The sequence below is a fragment of the Chionomys nivalis genome, chromosome 7 (genome assembly GCF_950005125.1).
Source record: "Chionomys nivalis chromosome 7, mChiNiv1.1, whole genome shotgun sequence".
Lineage (NCBI taxonomy): Eukaryota > Metazoa > Chordata > Mammalia > Rodentia > Cricetidae > Chionomys > Chionomys nivalis.
This window is the reverse complement of record NC_080092.1, coordinates 28,854,357-28,881,242: the sequence shown is the minus strand read 5'-3', so window position 1 is coordinate 28,881,242 and position 26,886 is coordinate 28,854,357. Positions and strand designations below refer to the sequence as shown.

General features: G+C 46.4%; 1 protein-coding gene across 3 annotated transcripts in view; it reads left to right on the top strand.

Moving 5' to 3' along the window:
• Cyfip2 (cytoplasmic FMR1 interacting protein 2) overlaps positions 1-26,886 on the top strand; it is a 119,743-nt gene that overhangs the window by 6,655 nt on the left and 86,202 nt on the right. For all 3 annotated transcript variants that reach the window (XM_057773791.1, XM_057773790.1, XM_057773792.1), the window contains exons 2-8: positions 14,164-14,303; positions 16,058-16,147; positions 20,150-20,227; positions 22,168-22,269; positions 23,593-23,774; positions 25,027-25,123; positions 26,302-26,430. In XM_057773791.1, the coding sequence (XP_057629774.1) occupies positions 14,187-14,303; positions 16,058-16,147; positions 20,150-20,227; positions 22,168-22,269; positions 23,593-23,774; positions 25,027-25,123; positions 26,302-26,430 (795 nt within the window). In that variant the 5' untranslated portion in view covers positions 14,164-14,186. The remainder of the gene's footprint in view (positions 1-14,163; positions 14,304-16,057; positions 16,148-20,149; positions 20,228-22,167; positions 22,270-23,592; positions 23,775-25,026; positions 25,124-26,301; positions 26,431-26,886) is intronic.

Genomic DNA, 26,886 nt, shown 5'->3' with positions numbered 1-26,886 from the left:
AACCCCCAAAGAATCCCTAATCAACCAATACCGCATGGTGCTTGACCCTGAAAGTCCCCTCTTGGGTTCCTTTAGCCGGAGCTTCTGAAAGCCTGCTCCCCTCCACACGTACAAATCTCACTGTGGCAGCTTGCGGTAATCCCTAGTGAGGGCGCAATCAACTGGGCACCATGGAGGAATGACTTCCCCTCCATAAAGGACTGAGGACCGTGGCTCTGAGCTTGTGGCATTTTTTCACTTTTGGTTGTCACCAAAAAGCCTTCCAGAACCCCGCTGCAACCAGAAGCAGCTGAGAAAAATGGCCAATGAAATGCCAAGTCCCTTTGCCCCGCCCAATGAGGTCTTTTTCTCCGAATCCTCGTAGAAAAATAAGAAGGCTAGATAGGCTTTCTGCAGATGTTCAAGTGGAGGCTGATTTATGCTCCTTGGCTCCACCCTTAGATCCCCTGAGAACAGAGACGCTGCAGGTGACAGAGCTTCTGGTCCCAGGGGACAGGCAGTGAGGCACTGCCTAGCCAGCCAGTGCTGTGTACTGGCCAGGTGTCTCAACTGTTAGCAAGGAGGTCTGTGGGTTGTCTTTCAGAGTAAATTTTAAAATTCTGCTCAAAGCGATACATACACTTGCTTTTGAAAACTAAGCAATTGAAAGACTTGTAGGCCAGGACAACCCTGCAGAGCGGGGATCCCCCTGGGGGCTATTTTTTTGAGTAGCTATATCCAGCCTCATGTTGTGTTCACACTCTGGGCTTGTCTCTTTTCATTTTGTTTTCTTTTTTAGTTGTCTTTATTGAGCTATATATTTTTTTATACTCCCCTTCCTTCCTCTCCCCTCCCCTTCGGCCTTTTCTCATGATCCCCATGCTCCCAATTTACTCAGGAGATCTTGTCCTTTTCTACTTCCCATGTAGATTAGATCCATGTATGTCTCTCTTAGGGTCCTCATTGTTGTCTAGATTCTCTGTGATTGTGAGCTGTCGGCTGGTTTTCCAAGTACATATGATATTTGTCTTTCTGGATCTGGGCTACCTCACTCAAAATAAAGTTTTTTAGATCCATCCTTTTGCCTGCAAATTTCAAGATGTCATTATTTTTTTTCTGTTGTGTAGTACTCTATTGTGTAAATGTACCACATTTTGCTTATCCGTTCTTCAGTCGAGGGGCATTTAGGTTGTTTCTAGGTTCTGGCTATGACAAACAAAGCTGCTATGAACATAGTTGAGTGTATGTCCTTGTATGATTGAGCATCTTTTGGATATATACCCAAAAGTGGTATTGCTGGGTCTTGAGGTAGGTTGTTTCCTAATTTTCTGAGCAATCGCCACACTGATATCCAAAGGGGCTGGACCAGTTTGCATTCCCACCAGTAGTGTAGGAGTGTTCTCTTTACCCCACAACCTCTCAACAATGTTTTTGATTTTGGCCATTCTTACAGGTGTAAGATGTAATCTCAGAGTTGTTTTGATTTGCATTTCTCTGATGACTAAGGATGTTGAACATTTCCTTAAGTGTCTTTCAGCCATTTTAGATTCTTCTGTTGAGAGTTTTCCGTTTGGGTCTGTACCCTATTTTTTATTGGATTATTTGTTCTTTTGATGACCAATTTCTTGAGTTCTTTGTATATTTTGGAGATCAGCCCTCTGTCCGATGTGGGGTTAGTGAAGATCTTTTCCCATTCTGTAGGCTGTTGTTTTGTCTTGTTGACCGTGTCCTTTGCTTTACAGAAGTTTCTCAGTTTCAGGAGGTCCCATTTATTAATTGTTTCTCTCAGTGTCTGTGCTACTGGGGTTATATTTAGGAAGTGGTCTCCTGTGCCAATGCGTTCAAGTGTACTTCCCACTTTCTCTTCTATGAGGCTCAGTGTGGCTGGCTTTATGTTGAGGTCTTGGACTTGAGTTTTGTGCATGGCGATCAATATGGATCGAAGAGATTCACTTTTTTTTTTAAATCACACCATGTTCCCAATCTATTAAGATCTCTGCTTTAATCAAATCACATGTAACGCGTCTATTTCATTAAGGTGTACCATTGATGAGAGCAGAAGGCTTAAGAGATGTTATATTTCTTTTCTTGCTTGGTGTTTTGTTTTATTGGAAAAATCAGATTTTTTTTTCTTAATGTCAAGTTAAATGTCAGTTGCTACATCAGACTCTGTCTTCGGGATTGCTGGGCTAGTGCAGTCCCTGCACCGCCCCATCACTGCATGCAAGAACCTTGTCTGGGCCCCAGTTTTGTTTATCACTGGGAGGGGCACTCTGTTGGATAACTCCTCCTTTCTCATTTAATTTGAACTTCAGAACGTATCAGCCCTCTGCTCCGGCAGTTTCCTGTCATCTGAGAAGCTTTTCTCCACAGCAGAGCAGATGTAGGAGCAGGGCAGTGGGTGGCGTGGTGTGTACCACGGAGGTGAGGCTGGTGACCTGCTGTGAGCTTCAGGCCAGCTTGGACTCGTAGTGAGACCCTCTCAAGCAGACAGCAACCAACCAGGCAGGGGAGAGGCAAAAAGTCAGTTTAGGGGCTGCTCCATGGGGAAGGGTGGGGTTGTCTGTTAGTCTGCTTATCCCCTCCCCTGTCTTCTGCTCCATCTGTAGCTCTCTCTGTACCCCACTTGTACATGCTGTACTCATAGGTTCATAAAAATACTAAGTTTGGGAGTGAGTGTCTTAACTTTAAGACATACGAAATATTTCACATTTAAGACATACGAAATATTTCACAGTTCACCATTTAGACCATACACTTCCGTAATTTGTAGTTAACTCACAAACCTGGGCAACCACAATCTCAGATAATTTTAGAACGTATTTGGCATTCCCGGAAGAGACCTCATGTTGTTAAGTCATATCACTGATTCCGTCCCAACCCAGCCCTAGTCAACCACAAGTCTGTTTTGTGTCTCCATAGATCGTCTAGACACACTGTACAAATGGGATCACACAGTGTGGAGCCTCTTGTTTTTAGCATCATATTTTCAAGGCTCTTGCGTGTATTAGGGGTCATAGCATGTATCTGAACTAAAGTCCTTCCTGTTGCTGAATAAGATCACGTTGTACAGTGGTACTGATTTTATCTCTCGGTCTGTGGAATGCTTATACTTTTGGACTGTTGTGGATAATGTTGTTATGGATGTTCATTTACAAGCTTTTAGTTTTTATTATAGTTTATGTATTTATTATTTATTTATGGGCTCTTTGTCCGTGTGTGCCATACAAGTTTGTGGAGGTCAGAGGACCACCAGCCGGAATCAGTTCTCTCCTTCTGCCATGTGTCTCTCAGAGGTTGGACTCAGGTCCTCAGGCTTGACAGCAGGCAGGGGCTGCTCAGCCATCTCATCAGCCTCCTACGGATTCCTCGCCCCCTTATTTTTTCCAGCTTCCTTTCTAATCTGGCTCCTTTTATTTAATTTTCTCCTGTAGCTACACTCTCTAGGATGACACTCACTATAAAGGTAGGAGCAGGTGATCTGTCTTGGTCCTAGGGAGAAAGTATTCCTTTTCCCTCATTAAATCTGATATTGGCTACCCCCCTCCCCGCAATCATTGCTCTTTATCGCGTGTTCTTTATTGGGTTAAGAACGTTCTCCATACGACTTGGGCTTTTTTATTTGTTTGGTTTCTTTCCTCCTTTCTTTCTTTAGTTCTTTTGTCAGAAGAAGGTGTGGTTTTTCTCCACCAGCTGACAACATCAGATACATGTTATGACCCCTAATACACGCAAGAGCCTTGAGTTGTAGCTGTGTTGTTACCGGAGACACTGGATGTGATCTGGACCTATGCCTCCTCTCAAGGAACCTAGTCAGAGCAGGGGAGAGAACATAGCAAATGGCTATGGGAAGCTGCCATACATAGCACGAGGAAACAACGTGCAGGTTCAGTGAGGCCCAAAGGAAATGATGCTCAGAGGGAGATTCTCACAGACAAGAGGGTATCGTTCCCTTCCATCTCTCCCCGTTCCAGAATCATCCCGACAGTATGTGGCTTCCGTCCTGTGTACCACAGTATTGGTGATGCTTTTACAGGATGTGGTGCAGTGGGAGTTCTTGGCCCTGCACTCAATTGCCCAAGTTCCTGGACCTCTCCCTATCTTGAATGGTTCTCTTTCAGTGTGTATATTCGGTTTGTTGCTCTCTTAGTGTATGGACGGCTCCAAGCCTATGACTTTATTCTATAGATTGGTGTCAACCCAGCTTCTTAGACTGTGGGTCAGAACCCCCAATGGGTCAAGAAACAAATCTGGCCACCTGAATATGCTGCAGCCAAAATTAAACATAATGAGTCGGAGGTGTTTCTGGAGCACCCATGGAGCTTGCATCGTGCAGCTCCACTGGCAGCCTGGGTTATGGACACACAAACACTTTGCACATCCCATGCCATCTCAACACACAACACTGGTACACTCTGCCTGGAACCACCTTGGCCCATGTTTGGTCCTGGTATGTGTTATAAATTGCAATGTTTTAAAAAATATATCTATTTTTCTGTATATAGGTGCTTTGCCTGCATGTGTGTGTGTGAACTACATGTAGATAATGTTCACAGAAACCAGAAGAGGGTGTCAGATCCCATGGAGATACCAGTAAACGTTTGATTTGCATACCTGTTGTTTATGCCTCTACATACCCATAGTTTGGTCAACATTTCTTGGGTTGAAAGAGATCACAGGAGAAAATGTTTAAGAATCCCCAGTGTAGGTTATCCCCTAAAAGCAGCTCCAAGTGGTTCCCGTAAGGCTGACAGCTGGGAACCCTGACCTTTGTCTATGTAGACTGTTCCTGCAGAATCTTTCTTGCCCAGTGCACTCAGCAGAGGTTGCAAGGCCCATCGTGGAACACTCTGGAATACCTGTAAGATGAGCATGAATAATTGCTTTCCTGCTCAGCTGGTTCTGAGGTTTGAAGGGGCTCTAATCCACAGGGCACCGGTCTCCATGGAGCTGTATCCTGCCATGGCCACCTTCTGTGCCCACACAGCTTTTTGCCACACTCTGCTATACCCAAGATAGAAAAGCAGGCCATACTCTTGGGTTTTGCTCACTCAACAGCCAACCCCATTTTATCCTAATGGGACAATCTCCCTTTTAATTGTTTTGTTTTATTATTTTAATGTATATTCACATAATATTTTCCTTCTTATATAAATATATGTTTATGTATATCTGTGGACATCGGTGTATGTATCTTCTAGCTGGGTACCTGGGCAGGTGGGGAAAATATTTTCTGGTTTCTAGGTGTTTGTAGATCTCCCCAATATGACAGTTTCCTAATCTTTTCAACTTGGGAGAGTTTTGGTCCTAAGGAAGAGAAAAGCAGCCAAACTGGGAGGGTGGTGATGAGTTTAGCATTTTCCAAAAAGGTACAAAGGCAAGCATGGCCTAAACGCTGAACTAGAAAGAAAGATATTCTGTGTACCGGACCTCTGCCAATCACTCACATGAATGAAAGCATTTATTTCTTATTAACAGTGACCTCCTGAGGAAAACATCAGACAGTAGCTGCCCTCTTGAATTTGTGGAGCAGTGGTGGGAAATCAAGATGAAAGAGCCATACAGAACTGACATCTTAGTGACGATGCTTTGGGGCAGGGCTAGGAAAGTTGTGGCAGTGTTTATCTGCCCTGTAGTTAACGCCATGAGCTTCAGTGCTGAGCGGTGAGAAGCCATAGCTTTAGTTTGAACAGAGGGCGAGACTCCCACAAGCCAGTTTGTTATTGATTTTTCTGATACAGGAGGATCCCAATGTAGCTGAGTTAGCACAATCAGGAAGGCCCTCCTGCGTTAACTTTTACAAAAAGAAATCTGATGTAAACCAGCCTTTAAAATCTTTAGTGATATTCATGAGAGAGAGAGAGAGAGAGAGAGAGAGAGAGAGAGAGAGAGAGAGAGTTTGTTAGCTTGATTCAAACTAGAGTCACTTGGGAAGAAGGACCTCAATTGAGGAATTGCCTTATCAGATTGGTCTGTGCATGTCATGTCTGTGAGACATTTTCTTAATTTCTGCTGATGTAGGAAGTTCCAGACCACTGTGGATGGTGCCATCTCTAGGCAGGTGATGTAGGAGGTCCCAGCCCACTGTGGGTGGTGCCATCCCTAGGCAGGTGATGTAGGAGGTCCCAGCCCACTGTGGGTGGTGCCATCTCTAGGCAGGTGATGTAGGAGGTCCCAGCCCACTGTTGGTGGTACCATCCCTAGGCACATGAGCCTGAGCCTTTTAAGAAAAGTAGCCAAGCAAGCCAGTACTAGCAGCATTTCTTGTGGTCTCTGCTTTGGTTCCTGCTTGAGTGCATGCCTTGGCTTCCCCCCATGGTAATCTGTAACCTGTAAGGTTAAATGAACTGAACTCATTCCTCCCCAAGTTGCTTTTGGTCAGAGTGCTTCATAGTAACAGAGTAAACTCGGATAGTGTGCATTTATGTGTTGTGTCTGTGCACTGTGCACACAAGGAGAGACGTGCAAAAGTCATTAGTTCTCACCCTTCACTTTTGTGTGGGTTCTGGGAATTGAACCCAGGTCTCCAGGTTTGCACAGCAAGCACCTTATGGGCGGAGCCAACTTGCTGCCCCACTGGGTTTTTTTCAGGGTCTTATCTCTCTGCTCCTATCTTACCTGCTGCCTCTGTGTAAAGAGAGCTCCTAGTCTGTTTTAGAGAAGGGCCCTGCTGGGAATTCACCAGTTGTGACTAAGAGCCCAGTAACCTGCTAATTTGTACTTTTATTTTCTGACACTATTTCCTGAATGCTCAGTCTGGTCCGGACGGCCTTGCTAAGTATTCTCCATGCTGTCAGTTATAAAATGCTGAGAACAAAGGACAAGCACTTTTATAAATTATGGTCCTTTTTCCAGGGTTAAATCACAAGCTTGTGGTCCAAGGACTGTTCAGTGCTGAGTAGCATGTTCAGCCCCAAGGCTCAACCTCACCTCCTGCTTTCCAGAAAGTAAAAAGAAGCATGGCTTTGAGATCCTACTCGAGCTGTGAATGGCAGAACCTGCATTTCCAAAGCCAGGTTCTAGCTACCATTATGCACCAGTGCCGGGACCCACCTGTCAGTCATCTCAGCCTAGGAGGCTCTGCCTCCCCGTTCTGAAGCAAATTACTCATGAGCTCAGGGCCACTGCTTATCTTGCAGCAGCTAGGGGGCTGACTTTGGGTTGGTTATGAAGATAGTGAATTAAATAAACAGTACTGACTCCTCATGTTAAGGCTGCATGAGGTAAACCAGGCCTCAAGAGCACGGTGAATTCGAGAATAATTTATTACTCTCTTTTCTGAAATGAAAGAATAGGCGCATGTGCATGGACTGAACACATGGGATAATTCTCATGTAGAAGGTTGCGTAACACACTGGCCTCCCGGACCAGGAAAAGCATGCTTGTTTTCACGTATACCTCTGTTCAAGTTCCTAGAACGTCCTCCTTTCTTATTGATGTGGCTTGGCACTGATTTCCAGCACTTGAGCTAAAAATGTCTGATTTCCACCTCCCTTAGGCAGCAGATGATCTACAGAGGCAGAGCCCTTGCAGAAACTGTATTTCCAAGGAGAAAAGAAAGGCCGTGTTATGTAAACAAAGACTCTTAATCTGTTGGCTTTATTAGGCACTTACTGATTTTTTTCGAGGAGACCTTGGGGTGCTACTATTTTGAAGGGAAAAGCCTTAACGATTATTCTAGTAAATGAATGTTTTCTGAAGCTCATGAAGTCCTGAAGAATCCAAGGTTTTGGGGGAAAGATGAGAGGAGGAATCATGGTAGATGAGGGTGGAGGTCAGAGCAGAAGGGAGAGGGGGTTCCAGTGTGAACTGGGAGCTGCTACACTGAGCTAGAGACCTTTGCAAAAGGTTTCAGACAGACATACAACTGGAGAGGGAGAACAGGAGAAAGCCCACACCAGCGTCACGGAGGACCAACAGTTCTTACTCCTGGCTGAGTGTTTAAACTATATTTAAGGTTAAAAGACAAATTATATGACTCGGGGACCAAACTCAGATCCTCAGGTTCGGCTGCAAGCTCCTTTACCTACTCAGACTAATTACTTACCCAGGATTTTGTTTTATTCTTCTCCATCTTGTCTTATTAGGAAATAAATACCTGTATCACTTTGTTCCTATTTTAGTAGATATTTCTAGAAAACACTTTTAAAACATACACTTGTGTTTTAAAATGTACTACATTACAACTAAAAAAAAAGCAGTCTCTCAATAGTATCAAGCTTGCAGTCAGGATTCATTTACCAGCTTTTTTATTTTTTTATTTTTATTTTAGTTTTTCTCTCACTAAGTATTACAGTTTTGTTTTCAGGGTGGTGCGTTTGGAATGGAATTCAACCAGGATTCAAACACACACCGTGTCAGAGCACAAAATCTCATAGCTGCCTCCTTCCTGCACTTCTTCTTCTGTTTTCCCTTTTTACCTTATCTGTTGAAGACATTGAGTCATCCTCCGTATTGACTTACCTGTACTATTATAATGTGTTTTTCTGCCCTCTGCATGCCCTGTGAGTCAAAAACTTGAAGCGATTCTGCTGTTCCTTTTGAGTCCAGCATTCTTCCCAGGTGATGGTGTCTGTGTCCATCAGGAGGTGCGTGGTTCACCTGGCTGCTTTCGTTTAGTGATGCCGGCCGTCTTGATGAGCAGTGGGTGGAGCCACTTACTCGTTAGCAGTTTGAAAGCGGAGGCATTCCCATTGGCATTGTCTCTGAGAAAGGAAAACAAATTATCTTTTCTTTTGACTTGATTTTCCTAGCCAGCAGTCTATTTTGTTTAGGAAAGGCAAGTTGCCTCTTCATGTTTTTCCGTTTTCAGCATAAAAATTGGATCACAGGCACTGTCCAAGTAATGAGAGCCAGGTTTTTATTTGGTAAATCTATGATCTCACTGAGGCAAAGGCGTTTACTCTTGTGCTGGTCCACTGTAGCTTACCTGATGAACACATACATGCTCCATCTTGGGAGAGCAGGAGCTTGATTTGGGGTCTCCGCTAGATCTGTTACACACATAGTCCCAGTATCTTAAACAGACAGAGTCCTTGCTATGCCGAGAAAGTTGTTAACCTTCCCAGTCATTTTCTACCCCAGGCCTGGGCTCACATGAGTCCTAATGCCTTGGTAGGAAGTCAGACTGGAGTCTGAGCACTGAAGGTGCCTGTTGCTCGTGGGCTGGGATTTGTTTCTAAGTCTTTTCAGTGGGCAGAAACACGGGTGTATGTACAAACATCTGTACATATAAATATCATTTGTGTCTTTATAAATGTGTATTTTTGTCAGTGAGGACCTTGTTTTGTGTTTTAGTTTTAAATATAAACACATATGTGCATATGTACACATCAGTGTATCTATGTTTGTGCTGGTCTCATTCCTATTGTTGTGATAAAACACCTGGACAGAGAGCAACCCAAGGAGAAAGGGTTTATGTTAGCTCACAACCCCAGGCCGCAGTCATCTTATGAGAGACGGCACAGCAGCAGGACCTCAAGACAGCTGTCACACTGCACGCATACATACCCCGTTATTTCACTTAGGAGACCCCCTACCTAAGGAATGGTGCTGCCCACAGCTGGGTCCTCCCACATCAGTCAACCCAATTACGACAATCCCCCCCTAAACATGCCTACAGGCCAAACCGATGGAGACCATCCCTCGTTGAGGCTCTGCTCCCAGGTGATTCCATGTTGTATCAAGGCCACAGTCAAAGCTAGCCACCATGTCTTAGGGTTTCTATTGCTGTGAAGAGATACCATGACCACTCTTAGTAAAGGAAAGCATTTAATTGGGGTGGCTCGCTTACAATTAGAGGTTTATTTCATTATCAGCATGGTGGGACATGGTGGCGAGCAGGCAGACATGGTGCTGGAGCAGTGACTTACAGTCTTGCAGGCAGCAGGAAGTGGTCAGTGTCACACTGAGGGAAACTTAACCAAAAGAGACTTCAAAACCCATCCCGCAGTGACATACTTCCTCCAACAAGACCACACCTACTCCAACAAGGCCACACCTCCTAATAGTGCCATTCCCTTTGAGGGCGATTTTCTTTCAAATCACCATTCAGTATCGTTTCCTGTGGTATTTAGTTTTTAATGACTCTCTACAGTTGTAAATCAAGTATCTTCAGTCACATCAAGGATACCTTCGTCTCAACAACAACAGAAGCACGTCTCATAATCACTCATTTCCTCATAACACATCCAAACATGGCACAGTAATTTACCTGTATGGCCTTGAAAATAAAGCGAGGTTGTTTTTTGTTTTTATTGTTTTAAGAAAGGGTTTGTCTGTGTATCCCTGGCTTCCTGGAACTCACTCTGTAGACCAGGCTGGCCTCAAACTCGGAGATCCCCTCTGCCTCTGGAAGGCTGGGACTAAAGGCCAGCACCACCATCCCTTACTTTTGTCATTCTCAGGATGTGTTCCCCCCCCCACCCCCACCCCCGGGATCTACCATCGGATTGTTGAATGAGAGGCTGGAGAGATGGCTCCGTGGGTAGGAGCACTCGCTACAAAGAACCCTATAAAAAGCCAGGCATGGTCGAGCATTTCTATAATCCCAGTGCCGTGGGAGGTGGAAACACGAGAATCCCTGAGGTTTATTGGCTGTCAGTCTAGCCCCTAGTTCAGTGAGAGATCCTGTCTCAAGGCAGTGTAGAAAAAGTAAGGAAGTCGGAGATCCAACGTCCCCCTTGGGCCTTCACAAACACCTGCACACACACACACACATACACGTCACAGAATCACTTGGAACAATTCCTTTCTGTGTGGCTCTACCAACGATTTGTTCACATATACATTCATTTCCTTCCTTTTTTCCTTTTTAGGGGGTTGCATTTTAAGTTTAAAGCTTATTTTACAATCATGTAAAACCAGGAAAACCAGGTATATTCAGGACTGCTAGACTGTTTCCTTCATTGGCCTTATCCTTCTTTCTCCTACTTCCTCAAAGCTCAACAGCCTTTGTGTAGCACATCCTTGAGTCTTTGTATATGTATATGCATCTTCCTCTCGGATAAATGGGACCACGTGGTCCACACACATGCTTCCTGGGGCTTGCTGCTGCCCTGTCTTGCTGCTGCTCTGTCCTCACTGTGGAGGGCTCCAGCAGCCCTGTGGTCATAGATGCTTGCATTTTTCAGTCTATTGCAACTGCATATTTTATACCCCAACCAACAGTGTGACCAAGGGCCAGCTTCTCTGCAAGCTGGCCAGTGGCATGGTGGTCATAAGAGTTTGATTAGTAATGGCAGTCTGGGTTTCTTACTGCAAAGGAAACAGTAAGCTTTTAAATGGTGTTTTCTTTGTATTAGGAGTGGATCCCAGGCCGGTATTGATAAAGCTGTTTGTGTGATTCTTGGTACAGGTAGAGCCAAAACCCACTAACGCCGTGCTTCTAAACCCTGAGTGCTCTTGTCTAGGAAGCAGGGTCCCATGGTGCATGACTGATAGGCTGTGCAAACAGGCGAACCCTTGCAATGTCTAGCATCGAGAAAGGTTGATTACTATTATTTGACATAATGAAGGGGATTATTGGGCTTTGTAATTAACTGTAGATCATATACCCTCAAGCGGACTTAGAGAAATGTAAGGCTGGAGAGATGACTTAGAAGTCAAGAGCATATACTGCTTTTGCAGAGGACCTCAGTTCGATTCCCAGCACCCACATCTAGAGACTCACAGTTGCCTCTAACTCCTGCTCCAGGGACTCTGATGATCGCTCCTGGGCTCTACCAGCACCTGCACACATATGCACATACCCACACACAGGCACATGTGCATACACATGATTTTTAAAATATAAATGAAAAAGAGTAACGCAAGGAAGAAAAGAGGCTTTGTATAGCTTGACAGTCATGCTACCATAGACCTGAGCATCATACTTAGAATTCTGAGTCGGGATGAGAAGAGAGGCAGAGGGATAGGTCAACGCTGAGTTCCAGGTGTCCTTACCAGAGGCTGGCTGTGCCATTGGCAGGGCACATGCCCAGAAGGAGTGTGTGAGAACTCAGTGGAGTGTGAATTCTAGTCAGCTGATCTGCAGCCGCCCAGCCTCCATCTGCCCTCCCGACCTTGGGCCTGAAGGAGGTATTAATTGGCATTGTGGCCTTGGTTATGAGCTCCAACTCTTTGCAGCCAGGCACTCCAGCTCTTTGCAGCCCCCAGACCACATTTACATGTCAAAGGTCCCCATGTGGCCTGGCAACAGATGCTGTTTTTTCTAACACAGGACACAGTCCCTGACACTGAGAGAATCCAGCCCTTGTCTAAACCATATTTCCCTGCTATGGGGCTGGGCTAGCACAGTGGCGCTTCTCTGTGTCTTCTTCCTATTCGTGCAGTAAAGATCTGGCTGGATTGTTACTAATGATCCTACAGGACTCATCTTAGGTTTTGTTGTTGTTGTTGACCTCTACTGTTTTTTTTTATTATTTTTATTATTATTATTATTAGTCTTTGTAATTACGGACTCCTCTAGCCCCATGTCTTTGGCTTTGCGCCTTTGATCTCTTTAAGTGTTTCAGTGCAACATTGGGCTAATTGATTTCCACTTTTCTTTCTTTAAAGATGTGTTATGTTTTTATTTGTATATGTGCAGAGGAGGGCCCCAGATTCCCCGGAGCTGGAGTTGCAGGTGGATATGAACCACCCATCTTGGATGCTAGGAACAGAGCTTGGGTCTTCTGAAAGAGCAGCACCCTGGTCCACTGAGCGATCTTTCTAAACCCATGTTCCACTTTTCTTACCTTCAACTAAATGTATTTAAGACTTTTATCCCTTCCCTTCAGTTCTAATTACCATTTCTGTCTGAATCACTCTGTAGCTATGAATATGTTTCTGTGGGTTTATAGGTTTTCAAAGGGGTCATTTGGGGGTTCTCATCTGCACTGTTGGCACTGTAGTAACTCTTGGTGTTGGTGTTGTATCACTGGGGGGATACGGTTTGAGATCAGCCTCACCGTGTAACCAGGCAGGCTTTCAGCTATATAACACAAACTAGCCTCAAATTCACGATTCTCCTGCCTTGGTCTCCCAAGTGCTGGGACTGTATGCATGTGTCACCACACCTGATCTAATGTATTGTTTTTGGAGGCTACTGGTGGGAACCCAATTTATATACTAAATCATTCAGTGTAAGCTTTTAATCCATTTTCATGTGTAATTTGGGATTTTAAAAAAATGAATCTTCTGCTTGCACGGTGCTGTGTTCTAAAAATAGCTACTAGCTTGAGCTGGTTAACTGCCCTGCTCAGTCCTTTCTGCCTCACTGCCTGGCAGAGCTACCCTCCAACCAGCTGCGTTCTAAGACAGTTTTGTGTCTTTTGGGTCCAAGACACAGAAATACCTATTAAGGGCCGATGGCTTTGGTATGGTTCATAAAATATCCCCAGACCAAGGAACACATGCTTCACACAAGGCTGGTTTACAGGAGTTACCCACTGTGCACTCCCTGCTTAACTAGCCTCTAAAACCTAGGTGTAGGTCTCCTTGGTTGCCCTTTGTCCTGGCTTTTTCGGTCATGGATATTTGTCCTGTGGCATATATATATATATATATATATATATATATATACACACACACACACACACACACACACACAAGAATGGAACTGATGAATATCCTTGTGAAGAAAAGGAGGCCCATGTCCCCATGCCCAGCATCAATCCAGGTCCTTCACCCTTGCTTACTTGATCACGTGAATGTCATATCATTTCTCAGAGCTGTTTTCTTGCTGCTCCTGTGTTGGCAGAATCCAAATTTCCATGCTGGTAGAAAATGGTTGTGGTGAAGTTCGGCCAAGATATCCTCGACATTTATTATTTAATTTATTATTTGTGTGTGGGTATACAATGTGGGGGTGTGGCAGTTCATGCCATGGTGCGTGTGTGGAGATTAGGGGACAACTTGTGAGAATCTGTCCTCTCCTTTCACTATGTGTGGGTCCCAGGGATCGAACCCAGGTCGTCCGACTTAGACTCAAGTGCTTTTACCCACTGAGCCATCGCGCACCAGCCCTGCTCCTCAGATTTTAAAGATGTAGGTAGAAGACATCTGTGAAGCACTGGCATTTGAGAGCGGCCTCAGTGACTCCTAACCCTCGCCACCCTCCAGAAGGGGTTTGGATGAGGTGAGGCCAAAGGAAATAGTTGGAGGACCTGAAATTTTCCCTTGTTCTTTTCTCCTCTCCATCAGCGTGGAAGACAGAAACCGCAGCCATGACCACCCACGTCACTTTGGAAGATGCCCTGTCCAATGTGGACCTGCTGGAGGAACTGCCCCTCCCAGACCAGCAGCCATGCATCGAGCCCCCACCTTCCTCCATCATGTACCAGGTAATGGAAATGGCGGCCTGCAGTGGAGAGACCCGGATTCTGGGGGTCCTGTATAAGGGGACCTGCCCTGAAGTACAGGGAAGAGGAGGTCCGTCTGGAAGGTGAAAGGTCAGGAGCTGATGGAATCCCTGTGCGCTCTCGGAGCCCAGTGGAAGGAATGGATTAACTAATAAGTGTGTGTCAGGACTCTGTCCCTCCCCTAGGGAGCATTTGTCCTTCTGGGCTGCTCCTGTTGATGCACCACCCAGCATATGGCATCCCTGATCTCATGAATTAAATATCACAGTTTAGAAGCCTCTAGAGCCTGCCTGGGTAATTACTTTTCCTGAGTGTGTATGACAAGAGCTCACGCTAGTCCACACAGCGGCCAGCGGCTCAGGGAAGTGGGTCACAGTTATTTGCTTTGGCCCTAAATGAGATGTTGTGATAAACACACAGCCATGTCCCTGGCAGGCCTAGCGAGGAGGGCACTCATGCAGGTGGAGGCAGCCTGGCCAAAGCCCCTTGTCTGGATGTACCAGGCTGAATGCCATGTTAAGAAAGAATGTATTAATTTGAAAACTGGGGCTGTGTTAGACCTTTTTGCTAAGTCTTAGATGGTGAATGATGACTAAGTATAATTATATTTTTTCATTTCACTCAATATTAAATGAATCTTCACATACTTGAAGATTCAGTTCCTAAATCTGACTTATTCATAGATTTTAATGCAGATTAGAATTTTAATTATATAAGTATATTTTGGTTTTAGTTTTATAGAGAGACTTTATTATTAGCAAAATGGAAAAGCATAGCATAGAAATGAATTTCTTATACCGATATACCCTTCTCTGTGTACATAGACATTTTGTTTTATTAAGTGTATTTGGTGTATATTGTCTTCCTTTTTACTAAAACAGCTAAAACAGATAGTATATATATACTGTCCGATTCATCTTTTCCTTAACATTTATTGTGGAGCCAGGTAGGGTGGCTCACAGATGTAATGCCAGCATCCCAGAGACTGAGGGAAGAGGATTTCTGTGAGTCTGAGTCTAGCCTGGGCTACAGAGAGAACCGCTATCTCAAAACTCACAACAGCAAAAACTTGAGTGGATATTGTTGGACAGCAGTGATACAGTAATGCCGCCCTATGTTTAAGCAGCTCATGATCCTTCCAGCCCATTGTACTGAGACTGCCGTCTTCTCCAGCTTTTGCTGGTTATTTTCATCATTTTTGGGGGGCAGTTTAATTGTAAAAGCTGCGGTGGTGGCCCGACCTCTACATCTACACCTGGGCACCCTCAGGCATGTGCGTCTGAACGGCTGGATCAGAGCCATGCACATTTGACTTTTGGCAACTGTTTGGACTTGCATAGTTAGCTGGGAAGTATGACTTCCTTGTGCTTGAACTTTTATCCATCCTGACAAGCATATAAAAACAGATTAATTGTAGCGCACTAATCACATGAACAAGTTGGCAGAGTTTATTAGCGGATCCCTACTAACTGGAATTAGAAAGTGGCAATTCGGAATCAAACATGTGCTTCTGGGGCTTGGTTGAGCAAAACCGGTCACCTGTGAGAAGTAGGTGCTGTCCATCTGTCCTCAGCTGTCTGGAGGTCGTAATGGGTAATATGCGAAAGCCGCGGGGCAGTAGATTTCCAAAGAAAGCCTGTGGCTTTTGTTGGCGGCTGTTCGCTCCCTAGACATCCAGCCAGCTTAGATGTGTTTTCCAGTAACCAAACACCCCCTCCTGTCCTCTCCCTCCACAGGCTAACTTTGACACAAACTTCGAGGACAGGAATGCGTTTGTCACGGGCATTGCAAGGTACATTGAGCAGGCAACGGTCCACTCCAGCATGGTAAGTCTCCGTGACCTACATGTGCAGATGCACGCCCTACTGACGCAGGAGGAACTATGGGCTGCCTCCCACACCAGGCCTGTGCACAGCTACCCAGCTCTGCTCTGCCTTAGTCATCTGGGCTATGGAAGTCCATTCTGGAACCCAGCCCCATCTCCTCTCTGTGCCTTGGGGCAAACTCCATGCCTTGCTCATCTTGCTCACTATAAGCCCGTCCAAACCCCACTGTTCACTTCCTGGAGCCCAGGGCTTTTTATGTACACATGGGATTAGGTTCTACTTTCATCTTATCCTTACAGAGTACTGGCGGGAAAGAGGGTGTTGTGTGTTCTCTCAACAGAGAAAAAAGTTCCTCATAAAAATGACAAGTGACATGGCTTTGGAAAGTGCCATTTGTTGATTCAAGGAAGTTGCTGGCCTAGATCATTCCTAAATGGGGCCATTTGTTTTCCTTCTTAGGGTCTGATCCTAAGAGAGTGAATTCTCCTCTCCCATTTTATCTAGAGTGAAGTTTTCATATTCTAGATTCCGCATCCAAGGGCCCCTGCGTGTACTTCTCTGGACCCTTCTCACTGTGTGGGACAGGTTCTAGAAACCCAATGCCCTCATTCACCGCTGTGAATCAACTGTGAGCTGATTGGAGAATTAGCGTGAGGCAGTCTCATTTCTGAATGAGTCAAATGGGGAAGAGACAAGCCAACCAAACCTGTTCTCTGTGCAGCTATTTCAGGGTCATCACCTCATGTAATCCTCACACAGACTCTGTGAGGTAGGGGATTGGAAGCCCCAGTATTTCAGCTGGCCAACATTGAAGCCTCTCTCTCAACTGTTAAGAAATTGACTGAGGGTTTCACAGCTGATGGGGTGGTAGTTCTAAATTTGGGATTCTCTGGTGCTCTGGTGCTTGGTGCTCTGGACAGTTCTTTGCAGACACATAAAAATGTATAACGTTCAGCGTCATGGAGTTCAGTTTTTGAAGGGGCCTTGAGGAGGTGGGAGGAAGCTTCCTGGAGGAAGCCACTTTTGAGTACAACCTTCTAAGAGGGTAATTATGGGGTGTGTGTGCACACTGCTTTTTGAAATGTAGGCTGGGCAGTCTGCTGTGTGAGACCATCAGAACCCCATAATCACCCTAGGGCTTGCAAATACCTATTGTAGAGACGAGAAGACTGAGGTCTGAAGAAGTTAATAAGCAAGTTGCTCGTGGTCCTACAACCAGAAGTCCTGGCATGAACCTGGAGATAGTCCTGATCTCTTTCTGTGGTCCTCTCTATGTCCCATAGGATTGTAGCAGTCAGAGATGAGATGGGGAGGGGACATCAGGTGAACATCAACACGAGCAAAGACAGAATTCTCAGTGACTGCCCAAAATCTGTGTGTCTGTGTGTGTGTGTGTGTGTGTGTGTGTGTGTGTGTGTGTAGCATTTATGAAGAATAAGGTTAAGGAGTCTATACTTGCAGATTATATTTGCTACCTAGCCTCCCATAGCAAAATACTGTGACCAGGTAGCTTAAACAATAAGTGTTTCCCTCCCACAGCTCTTGAGGGTGGGACTCCTGGACCAGGATCAGCAGGAGTGATTTCTCCTGCTGTCTCTTTGGCTACCCTGGCTCTTTCCATACAAACTCCTGCATGTCTGATGTCTCAGTGTGTACCCAAGCCCACCCCCCCGACACACACACTTTATAAGGATGACAGTCAGATTGAGTGAGGGTCTGCTCTCAGGATGTCCTCTGAGCTTCATCACCTTTCAAAAGGACCAACTAGAAATAGTCACAGTATCAAGCACAAGGGTTAGGACTGGAACTTTCTGATGGTGTGTGGGGAGTAGGAGGGGCACAGCCGAGCCTGTAACAGAGGGCTTTCATCCATTTAATGAAATGCAGACCAGAGGCTGGAGATGTAGGTCAATTTCAGTTGTGTAAGCAGCCACCTAGAACACACAAAGCCTTGGCTTGATATCCAGCACCAAATAAACCGGGCATGGTGTGGCAAATGTTTGTGATCCCAGCTGTGGGGAGGTGGAGGCAGGAGGATCAGAAGCTAAAGATCACTTTCTCAGCTCCGTAGGGAGCTTGAAGATAGCTTGGACTGGAGACCCTATCACAGGCAAACAAACTAAATCAGCAGCAGTGGGCAGTTTTCAACCGTGGGAGAGAGGGGAGCAGAACTCCGCCTCAGCCATGCTTTACCTGTGAACTACTCGTGGAATGAGCAATGGAGATGCGAGAGGAACACGTACACTGGATGAGCTTCTGAAATGATTGCCGCCGGAGGCATGAAAGGCTGAGAGGGGGTAGTAGCCTTAGGCGGGAGCTGTAATGAGCAGGTTCATGAGAGAAACTGAATGTCAGCTCCACCTGGTAGAAGGAATCTTTGGGGCGGAGGGAACTGGAACCCTGCAGACTGAGGTGTCCCAGAAATACCAGGTCACAGGCTCAGAGAGGCAAGTCTGAGACACGCTAGCTCTAAACAATGACTGTATTTGTTTTCTGATGCGGCTGTGAGAAATTACATAATTGGTTTAGTTGATAGAGTGCGTAGAATTTACGAAGCCCTAAAGTTGATCCCCAACACCACATAAACGGGGTGTAGTGGTGAATATCTGGAACCCTAGCCCTTGAAAAGTAAAGACAGGAGGAGCAGAAAGTTCAAGGTCATCCTCAGCTACCTAGAAAGGATAACTTGGGATACATATCTCTAAAATAAATAGATGTATTATATATTTATTTACATATACACACATATATTATATACATACATGAAAGATGTCCCTATAACCAATAACTTTAGGTTCTCAAGGCCCCATTCAGGGCTCTTGCCACCATGCCATCTTGAGCTCTGTATTCTAGACTTGTTACATAACAACCCTAGCTGAACTGTCCAGAGGGCAGAGTGCACATCTTGGTTTTCAGTCTTGCTTCTGGCACACACACACACACACACACACACACACACACACACACACACACACAGCCTGAGACCTGAAGATACTTACTGCAACCTCTGTTCCCCCAATGAAATTATGCCTACTGTGGGCATTTGGAGGCTGAGGGGACCAGCCACGTGTTCTCTACGCTACTGTCAGTTCTCCTTTTAGACACGTGTTCCCAAGCAGAAGAGAAAGCAGGAGGCCCACAGTTGGGCTTCGTTGTTTCTGAACTTGGGGACAGCATGTTACTGACTGGTGTTCTAAATTAAGAATTGAAACCATTGCTTTTGAATGGAATCACACTCAGTAACAAACTCCAAATTAAATTGGATTCTTCCCTAATAATGTCTTATAAAGTGAATATGATAAAGAGATTTAAATTTTAAAATTCATTCTTTCTAGATACAAACATAAGGAGAGGAAGCATAATACTAATTTTTGTGCTAATATTTTTGAGGTATGCTTTCCATAACTGGAAGCCATTTCAAATATATACGTGAATATTTTAATCATTTTCACAATATACTACTGCCACTGCCATCGAATTCCATCACCTGTACATGTGCCCTAGACTGTTAGCAATCTCACCTGGATCCTCTCTCCCCGTGTTCCCGTCAACCACTGTCTGTACTTAAGGCTTTTGTAGATATTTCATCTAAAGGAACCAGAATATGTAGCCTTTCGTCTGGTTTTCAGATCAGTCTTAAATGGGAGGAGCATGTGTGTTACCTGGGGGCTTCACTGGGTTATAGGTCTTCTTTGTTTTTTTGTTTTTCGAGACAGGGTTTCTCTGTGTAATCCTGGCTGTCCCGGAACTTGCTCTGTAGACCAGACTGGCTTCAAATTTACAGAGATCCGCCTGCCTCTCAAGTGCTGGGATTAAAGGCGTGCATCACCACCTGGTGGAAAATAGCTTTTAATCATAGGCTCAGCCAGCTTGAGAGCCTGCTTTGTCAACAAGCCCCCAGCTGATGCTGCTGTTGCCAGCCACAGACCACACCCAAGAGCCTTGAGAAGCTGAGGGCCCTAGTATTATTGCTCCCTGATGAAAGTGCCTTTGCCGTTTCAGAATGAAATGCTAGAGGAGGGACACGAGTATGCGGTCATGTTGTACACCTGGCGCAGCTGCTCCCGGGCCATCCCACAGGTGAGTCCATCCTTGCTATGCCGCTTTTACCCTTCAGGGGGCATCAGTGCCCCTCAAGTCCAATTGAACCCAAACAGAGGGCTGAGTTTTCTGGGTGACAGGAGGTAAATCTCGGCCGCTGACCCAAAGAGCTCCCCATAATACTACTGAGAAGGTCAACGACCCCAGGGTCTTGAAAAGTTTCCCAGCATATTTTATTTCATAAGTAGCATCTGCCACTTTCCACCCAGGCCACTGCAAAGGGTCTAAAGTAGTACACAATCTCTCCTCACTCCTCCACCCAAACCGACATCTGTCTGTCCGTCCACAACATGATCACTGCGCACACTCTGCTTCAGACTGCTCTGGGTCTTCTTATTGGTAGGAACATATTTTATAACCATATCATTACCACAGAACCATATTGTTTCTCACTTGTTACACTATCTTGGACTTGTTAAAATTGTAGAAAAAAAGAAAATATGGATATTTTTATTATCATTGATATCTTTATTTAATTGTAACAAACCAGTAAAGCACACACATAAAGTAAACAGAAGGTACCATTCTCTCTTTTAACCCTCATATTTAGAAACAACTACTAACAAATTTTGTACGTTTCATATTTTTTCTAAGCCTAATTTTGTTTTTCTTAAACAACTGGTTTTCTTAAAAATTTTTATTGCAGAGCCGGGCGGTGGTGGCTCACGCCTTTCATCCCAGCACTCGGGAGGCAGAGGCAGGCAGATCTCTGTGAGTTCGAGACCAGCCTGGTCTACAAGAGCTAGTTCCAGGACAGGCTCCAAAACCACAGAGAAACCCTGTCTCGAAAAACCAAAAAAAAAAAAAAAAAATTGCATTTACTTATTCTCTCGGGGAAGGACATATGTGCACAATGGCATGCATGTGGCAGTCAGAGGACAACATGCAGGAACTGGTTCTGGCCCCATCCAGGCTCGTCCCTGATAAGACTTGAAAGGAAGTGCGTTTTTCTGCTGAACCATCTGGCCAGCCTCAGAATTTTGCTTTCCTGGAAAAAGGGACCAAACTGGAGTTGTCACTCAGTGCAAAGCACTGCTAAACATATCCAAGGTCTTGGGGTCCAAGGCTTGGGTTCTCTCCCCAGCAGTGCAAAGACAAAAATAAAACAGGCTTCAAATTATACTGAACCTTTCTGCTTGCCAGCTGTGGGGGCCACCTTCCCTCTGGTTGCTCTAGAGCCCCCTTAGTCCTTCTGACGTCTGTAATGGTGGTATATGATTGTGTCCCTTGCCCATTTAATACCCCACTGGCAATTCCCGAGCCATTGATAACCATGAAGGCTAGTCCTTGTCCAGTGCCTGTGGAACTCACCTGGAATCCCAACACATAGGAGGAGTCAGGAAGACCTTGCGTTTCAGGTCTGCACGGGCTACGCAGTGAGACACTGTCTAAAGGGAAAGAAAATAGCATGCTCACTCACTCTATGCCCAGCCATCTTGTTGTCAGGCTTGGGGTGTGTGTGCTCAAAGAGCATCCGCCATGCGGCACTACGGTTATACGCTGACTAAAAGCACTGGGTGGGGGAAATGGGTCTCTGGACGGTACAGCTTCGTCAGCCATTATTAACCTGGATGTGGCTGGGAAACTGCTCAGCCATCTTGTTGTCCAAGGGCAGACAGGCTCAGCATTTTGTACATGAGGATAGGGGAGAGGACATTGCAGATCTCCGTAGATACGTGGATAACTAACTGTAAGAGCACAGACCAGCCGGAAAGGGAGGAGGGCCCAGTGTTGGGGCCAGCTGGCTCTTATAGCAGCTTGTCTCCAGGGATCACTCTTAGGGCCTGCCAGTCTTCTACAGCCCCCTCACTAGGGTGACCATATCTGTTATCACCCACCATGAGGTGTCGTGTGTGAGCCGCTAGCCGTGCTCTGAGACAGCGGCTGGGAGCCTGAGAGCCGGCCTCTCTTGTTCACAGGTGAAGTGCAATGAGCAGCCCAACCGGGTGGAGATCTACGAGAAGACTGTGGAGGTGCTGGAGCCAGAGGTCACCAAGCTCATGAAGTTCATGTACTTCCAGGTGAGCAGGGGCGGGCTGTGGTGGGGGATAGATAGATGAGAGTCTGTTAGGAACAAAAGCTGAGCACGTGTGTACGGGTTTATGCATTGTTAGAGACTCTTGTCTTTCTCTTAGGTGACATGCTAGTTAGTTTTTTGTCAACTTGACACAAGCTGGAGTCACATGGAAAGAAGGAAACTCAACTGTTGAGTTTCTTCTACTGGTTGCCCTGTAGGCAAGTCGGGGGGGGTGGCATTTTCTTGATTAATGATTGGTATGGGAGGACCCAGATCACTGTGGGCTGGCAGGGGTCCCAGGTTGTATAAGAGCACACTGACCAAGCTCTGGACCCTCTGTATCTCTGCTTTGGTTCCTGCCTCTAGGTTCTTATCTTGAGTTCCTGTCCTGACTTTCTTCAGGGTGGACTGTAGGCTGTAGATCTTTTCTTCCCCACGCTGCTTTTGTTCGGGGTGTTTACCTCAGCCATGGAAGGCAAACCAGGACAAACAGATTCCTGTCAGTGGAGTGAGGGCCACTTAGTGACTCCACCTTAGGAAATGGTAGTCTGCTGTCACCTCTGCAGCCGCCATGCTACCTTGCTGGCGCCCCAGCCCCGCCCTCAGAAGAGCCTCTGAGAGGGCCTGGCCCCTCTCGTGTTGACTTTGCTCCTTGGCTGCACTCAGTCCAGCTCGAGCCACGCCCTGTCCTTCCTTCTCCTGACATGCCTCAGGACCTTTGCACTGCAGCTCATGCTTCCTTCACTTACTCCTCTCTTTCTTCTCTTTCTCCACTTCTTGGAGATTTTAGCCTTTCTCCCTAGAGGGACAGATCTTTTGAGCCCTTCCCAACCTCCTTCCCTTCTTCATTTCCTTCTGTATCAGGTATTCTGCTGCAAAGAATTTATTTTTGTTTTCCATTACTTAGTTGACGTGTAGGATCCTTGGAGCAGTTTTTGTTCTCATTTTTGATTTCTGCTTAACCTCAGCCCTTAGGATGGCTCTATGGTATACAGTAGATGCTCAATTATCAGTTGCTTGTTGGATGAACCTCTGTCTCTCCCTGCAGGTCACACACTGGGGACACAATGCCTCCTGGTAAATGTGTTTTGGGAATAATTCATCACATAAAGTCACTTCAGACAGGTCCCAGCACCTTTTCAAGTTAGCTTTGGAAATGGGGACATCTCTGAAAAAGACGGCCTGACATGGCAGATGTGTCCTCCTTTCTCCACCTTGACTCTAATGGGGACCCTAGGGCAGCCTTGACCTGCTCCTACCCTAGAGTGCACTGAGGTTTCCCCATCACCTGCCTGCCCCATCCTCACTACTGCCCCTCTGTCTCTAGCGCAAGGCCATCGAGCGCTTCTGTAGCGAGGTGAAGCGGCTGTGCCATGCCGAGCGCAGGAAGGACTTTGTCTCCGAGGCCTACCTGCTGACCCTGGGCAAGTTTATCAACATGTTCGCAGTCTTGGACGAGCTGAAGAACATGAAGTGTAGCGTCAAGAACGACCACTCTGCCTACAAGAGGTCAGAAACCCTCCCTGCTCCCCGAACCCTTCTCACAACCCTTATTATTCCCTGGTAAGAGTTGCCATCCCCAGACTCAGCTGTCATGCCAGAGTGGTTTGAGAAAGATGGTTTTGAGCTGCGGCTTTGGAAGAGTTGAGACTGGCCAGGCTTGACCATCCAAGATGGAATCAGGTCCTTGCTTCCCCATCTGGGGAACAACATGCCTGTCTTGTGGTAGGAAGATTAGTGTAAGCAATCACATTGTCACTTTCTGTGAGAGACAGAAAGCCATGGCCCTGTCCCAGATGTGAAACCGGGGTTGCCCAATAGTTAGAACCCATCTCAAGGCCAACTCAAGATGCCACAGATGGCCACCATCGCAGCATCCTTCCCCATACACTTCCTGCAGTGGCCCACCACTTCCATCGTGACCTCAGCCAACATCTGTGTCCTGCAGCGGGCAAGAGTGTTATCGCCATTCTCACAAGCTATTGTGACATGAGTTGTGCCTTGCTGGGTTAAGCCGGGACACACGATTAAGACCAGCCTGTGTTCTTCCTCCTTCCATCTGTCATCCGGTTAGGTTAGAGGCACTTGCGCTCTCATGCAAGGCTGTGCATGGGAGTGTTGAAGTAGAGACAGATCTTCCATCCTTGCTACTTGGAAGGCTAAGGCGGGAGAATCATCCGCTGGGCCTAGCGGCACAGGAGTAGAAAGAATATGGTTTCCATAAGTTCGAGGTTTAGGCTAAGTGATTTTGATACCAGCCTGAAAAAACTTAGCAGGACGCTGTCTCAAAACTGAAAAATGGTAGAAAGGTAGGGAACGTCGCTCAAAGGTCAAGTGCTTGTCCAGCATGCACATGCTTGCCCTAGATCCGATCCCTGGTACTGCAAACAAACCCAAAAATAGGATGTTGAGATTTTCTATAATGAACAGAACACACATTAAAAAAAAAAAAAATGAAGCTTCCTGCCTGTGGTTGCTCTGCAGGACTCACCGTGCAGCTTCCCTGGAGGTCCTGGCCAGGCTCAAGGTCTCATTGTTCCTTCCTGCTTTCCATTTACTGTCCCAGGATTCCAGCTGTGTTTTCTCATGCCTTTTAACTCCCAGCAGCTGTCCTGAGAAAGGATGGTGAAACACACTTGACTTTGACCTTGGAACCACCTGCAGTGCTCAGAGCCTCTTAGCATCGGGATGGTGTCCCTCTTAGGCTGAGTGGGCGCAGACTCCTCTGCACCCGGTTATCCCTCCCTTCCCTGCGTTTCAGAGCGGCCCAGTTCCTAAGGAAGATGGCGGACCCTCAGTCCATCCAGGAATCTCAGAACCTGTCTATGTTCCTGGCCAATCACAACAGGATCACCCAGGTGAGGACAGGTCCCCTGTTCGTCCTGCCTGGCATGCCAAGGAAGCAAAGATGGAAAGATGGGGCCTGAGGCACAGAGAGATCCAAGGGACAGCACACAAACTCCGTCCGCACTTGTTTCTCTGCCCTTCATGAGAGTAAAATAAAGCTACAATCAGTGACCTCTCCCCGTGTGGTTCTCCAAAAGGTTCCTGGGCAGGGCTGTGGGCCCCACATCAGCCTCTAGGCTGAGAACAAGCCTACCCTGGGTCCATTCACGCCTCAGGCAAAGTCACAGATACAGTTAACTCATCCATAAAGTGGACATATTATTTTGGAACTGATATGAGAATATAGCTCATAGGACTAGATTGAAAAATAAACAAAGAATGAACTAAAAAGCCCTCAGAACATGACCGAGAGCCTGGGGAGGCACAGTTAGAGTCACCGCCACCAGTTTGCCTGAGTGCACCCTCTGGCCCTTCTCTCCCCTTGCTCCTGTCCTAGCTGGACCTGCCTCACTGCCAGTTCAGTACCAGCAAGAGTCTCTGCAGGACCCAGGCCAACACAGAGCGGGACCCTGATGCTCCCAGGAGTTCTCAGACTTGTTTCCCTCATCTCAAAGGCCTGGAGGTGGCAGAGCCTTTTTTGGTCACTGCAGAAGGCTGTGGAGTCACAGCCCCTAACTGTCTGTGGAGAATCCCAGCAATGCCCTCCACTGAGTATCCAGTAGGGGTCCAGTTTGTCTGTGCGGGGAGGAAGGGCTACAGAGAAACCCTCCTTAACAGGAAGTGTTTTGATGTTCCTGGGTCCTGTCAGCAAGGAGATACCTACTTACCTACCATTACCCCTTCTGCTGGGTGGGTCTTCTTCCTGCCTTTGTCTGAAGAAACCTCATAGAGAAGTCCACACCCTCCAAACCAAACTGCAATTACTGCAGGCCCGATTGCTCTAAAGCTGAGCTGCCAGGAATACACTCTACCCCCAGAACCACCAGGGTTAACATGGGAGCCCAAGGTGAGCAGGAACTACCAGCTTCAAGGGGGAGTCAGGTATCAACACCTGCTGTCACGAAGGCTCCCTCCTCCTGGGACCTCAACAGAGACCAAAGTGCTCATTTATCCTTCCCAGCTCTGGGCTTTCTGGGTGGTGTCAGAGGTTGCTTGCTCTGCCTGACCAGCAGGTGGCGTTGTTGTTTAGTGTCTTCACCAGCAATTGGAAGTGATTCCAGGCTACGAGGAACTGCTGGCAGACATTGTCAACATCTGTGTGGATTACTATGAAAATAAGATGTACCTGACACCCAGCGAGAAGCACATGCTGCTCAAGGTAAAGCTTCCCCACCTCACACTGGTGTGTGTGTGTGTGTGTGTGTGTGTGTGTGTGTGTAGACCAAAGAAGGTGTCATTCCTCAGGATCCATCCATCATCATTCCTAAACATTTATTTCTTTTATTTTAAATATGCATATGTGGGTATGTGCACTTGAGTGCAGGTGCCGTTGAAGACCAGTGGTTTTAGATATCCTGGCACTGGAGTTAGGGCTATTGTGAGCTGCCCAACACGGGTGCAGGGCACCAAACTCAGGTCATCTGCAAGGGTAGTAACTGTTGTTAATCGCTGAGCCATTGCTCTCGCCCCATATTTTTTTCTGACATACGGTCTCTCACTGGGACCCTGGGCTCACCGATTAGGCCTGGATGACTGGCAGCAGCCCAGGAACTAGCTTGACTCCGCCCCACCAGCACTGGGTTTCACATGTGCACCAGCTTGCCCGTTTTTACAT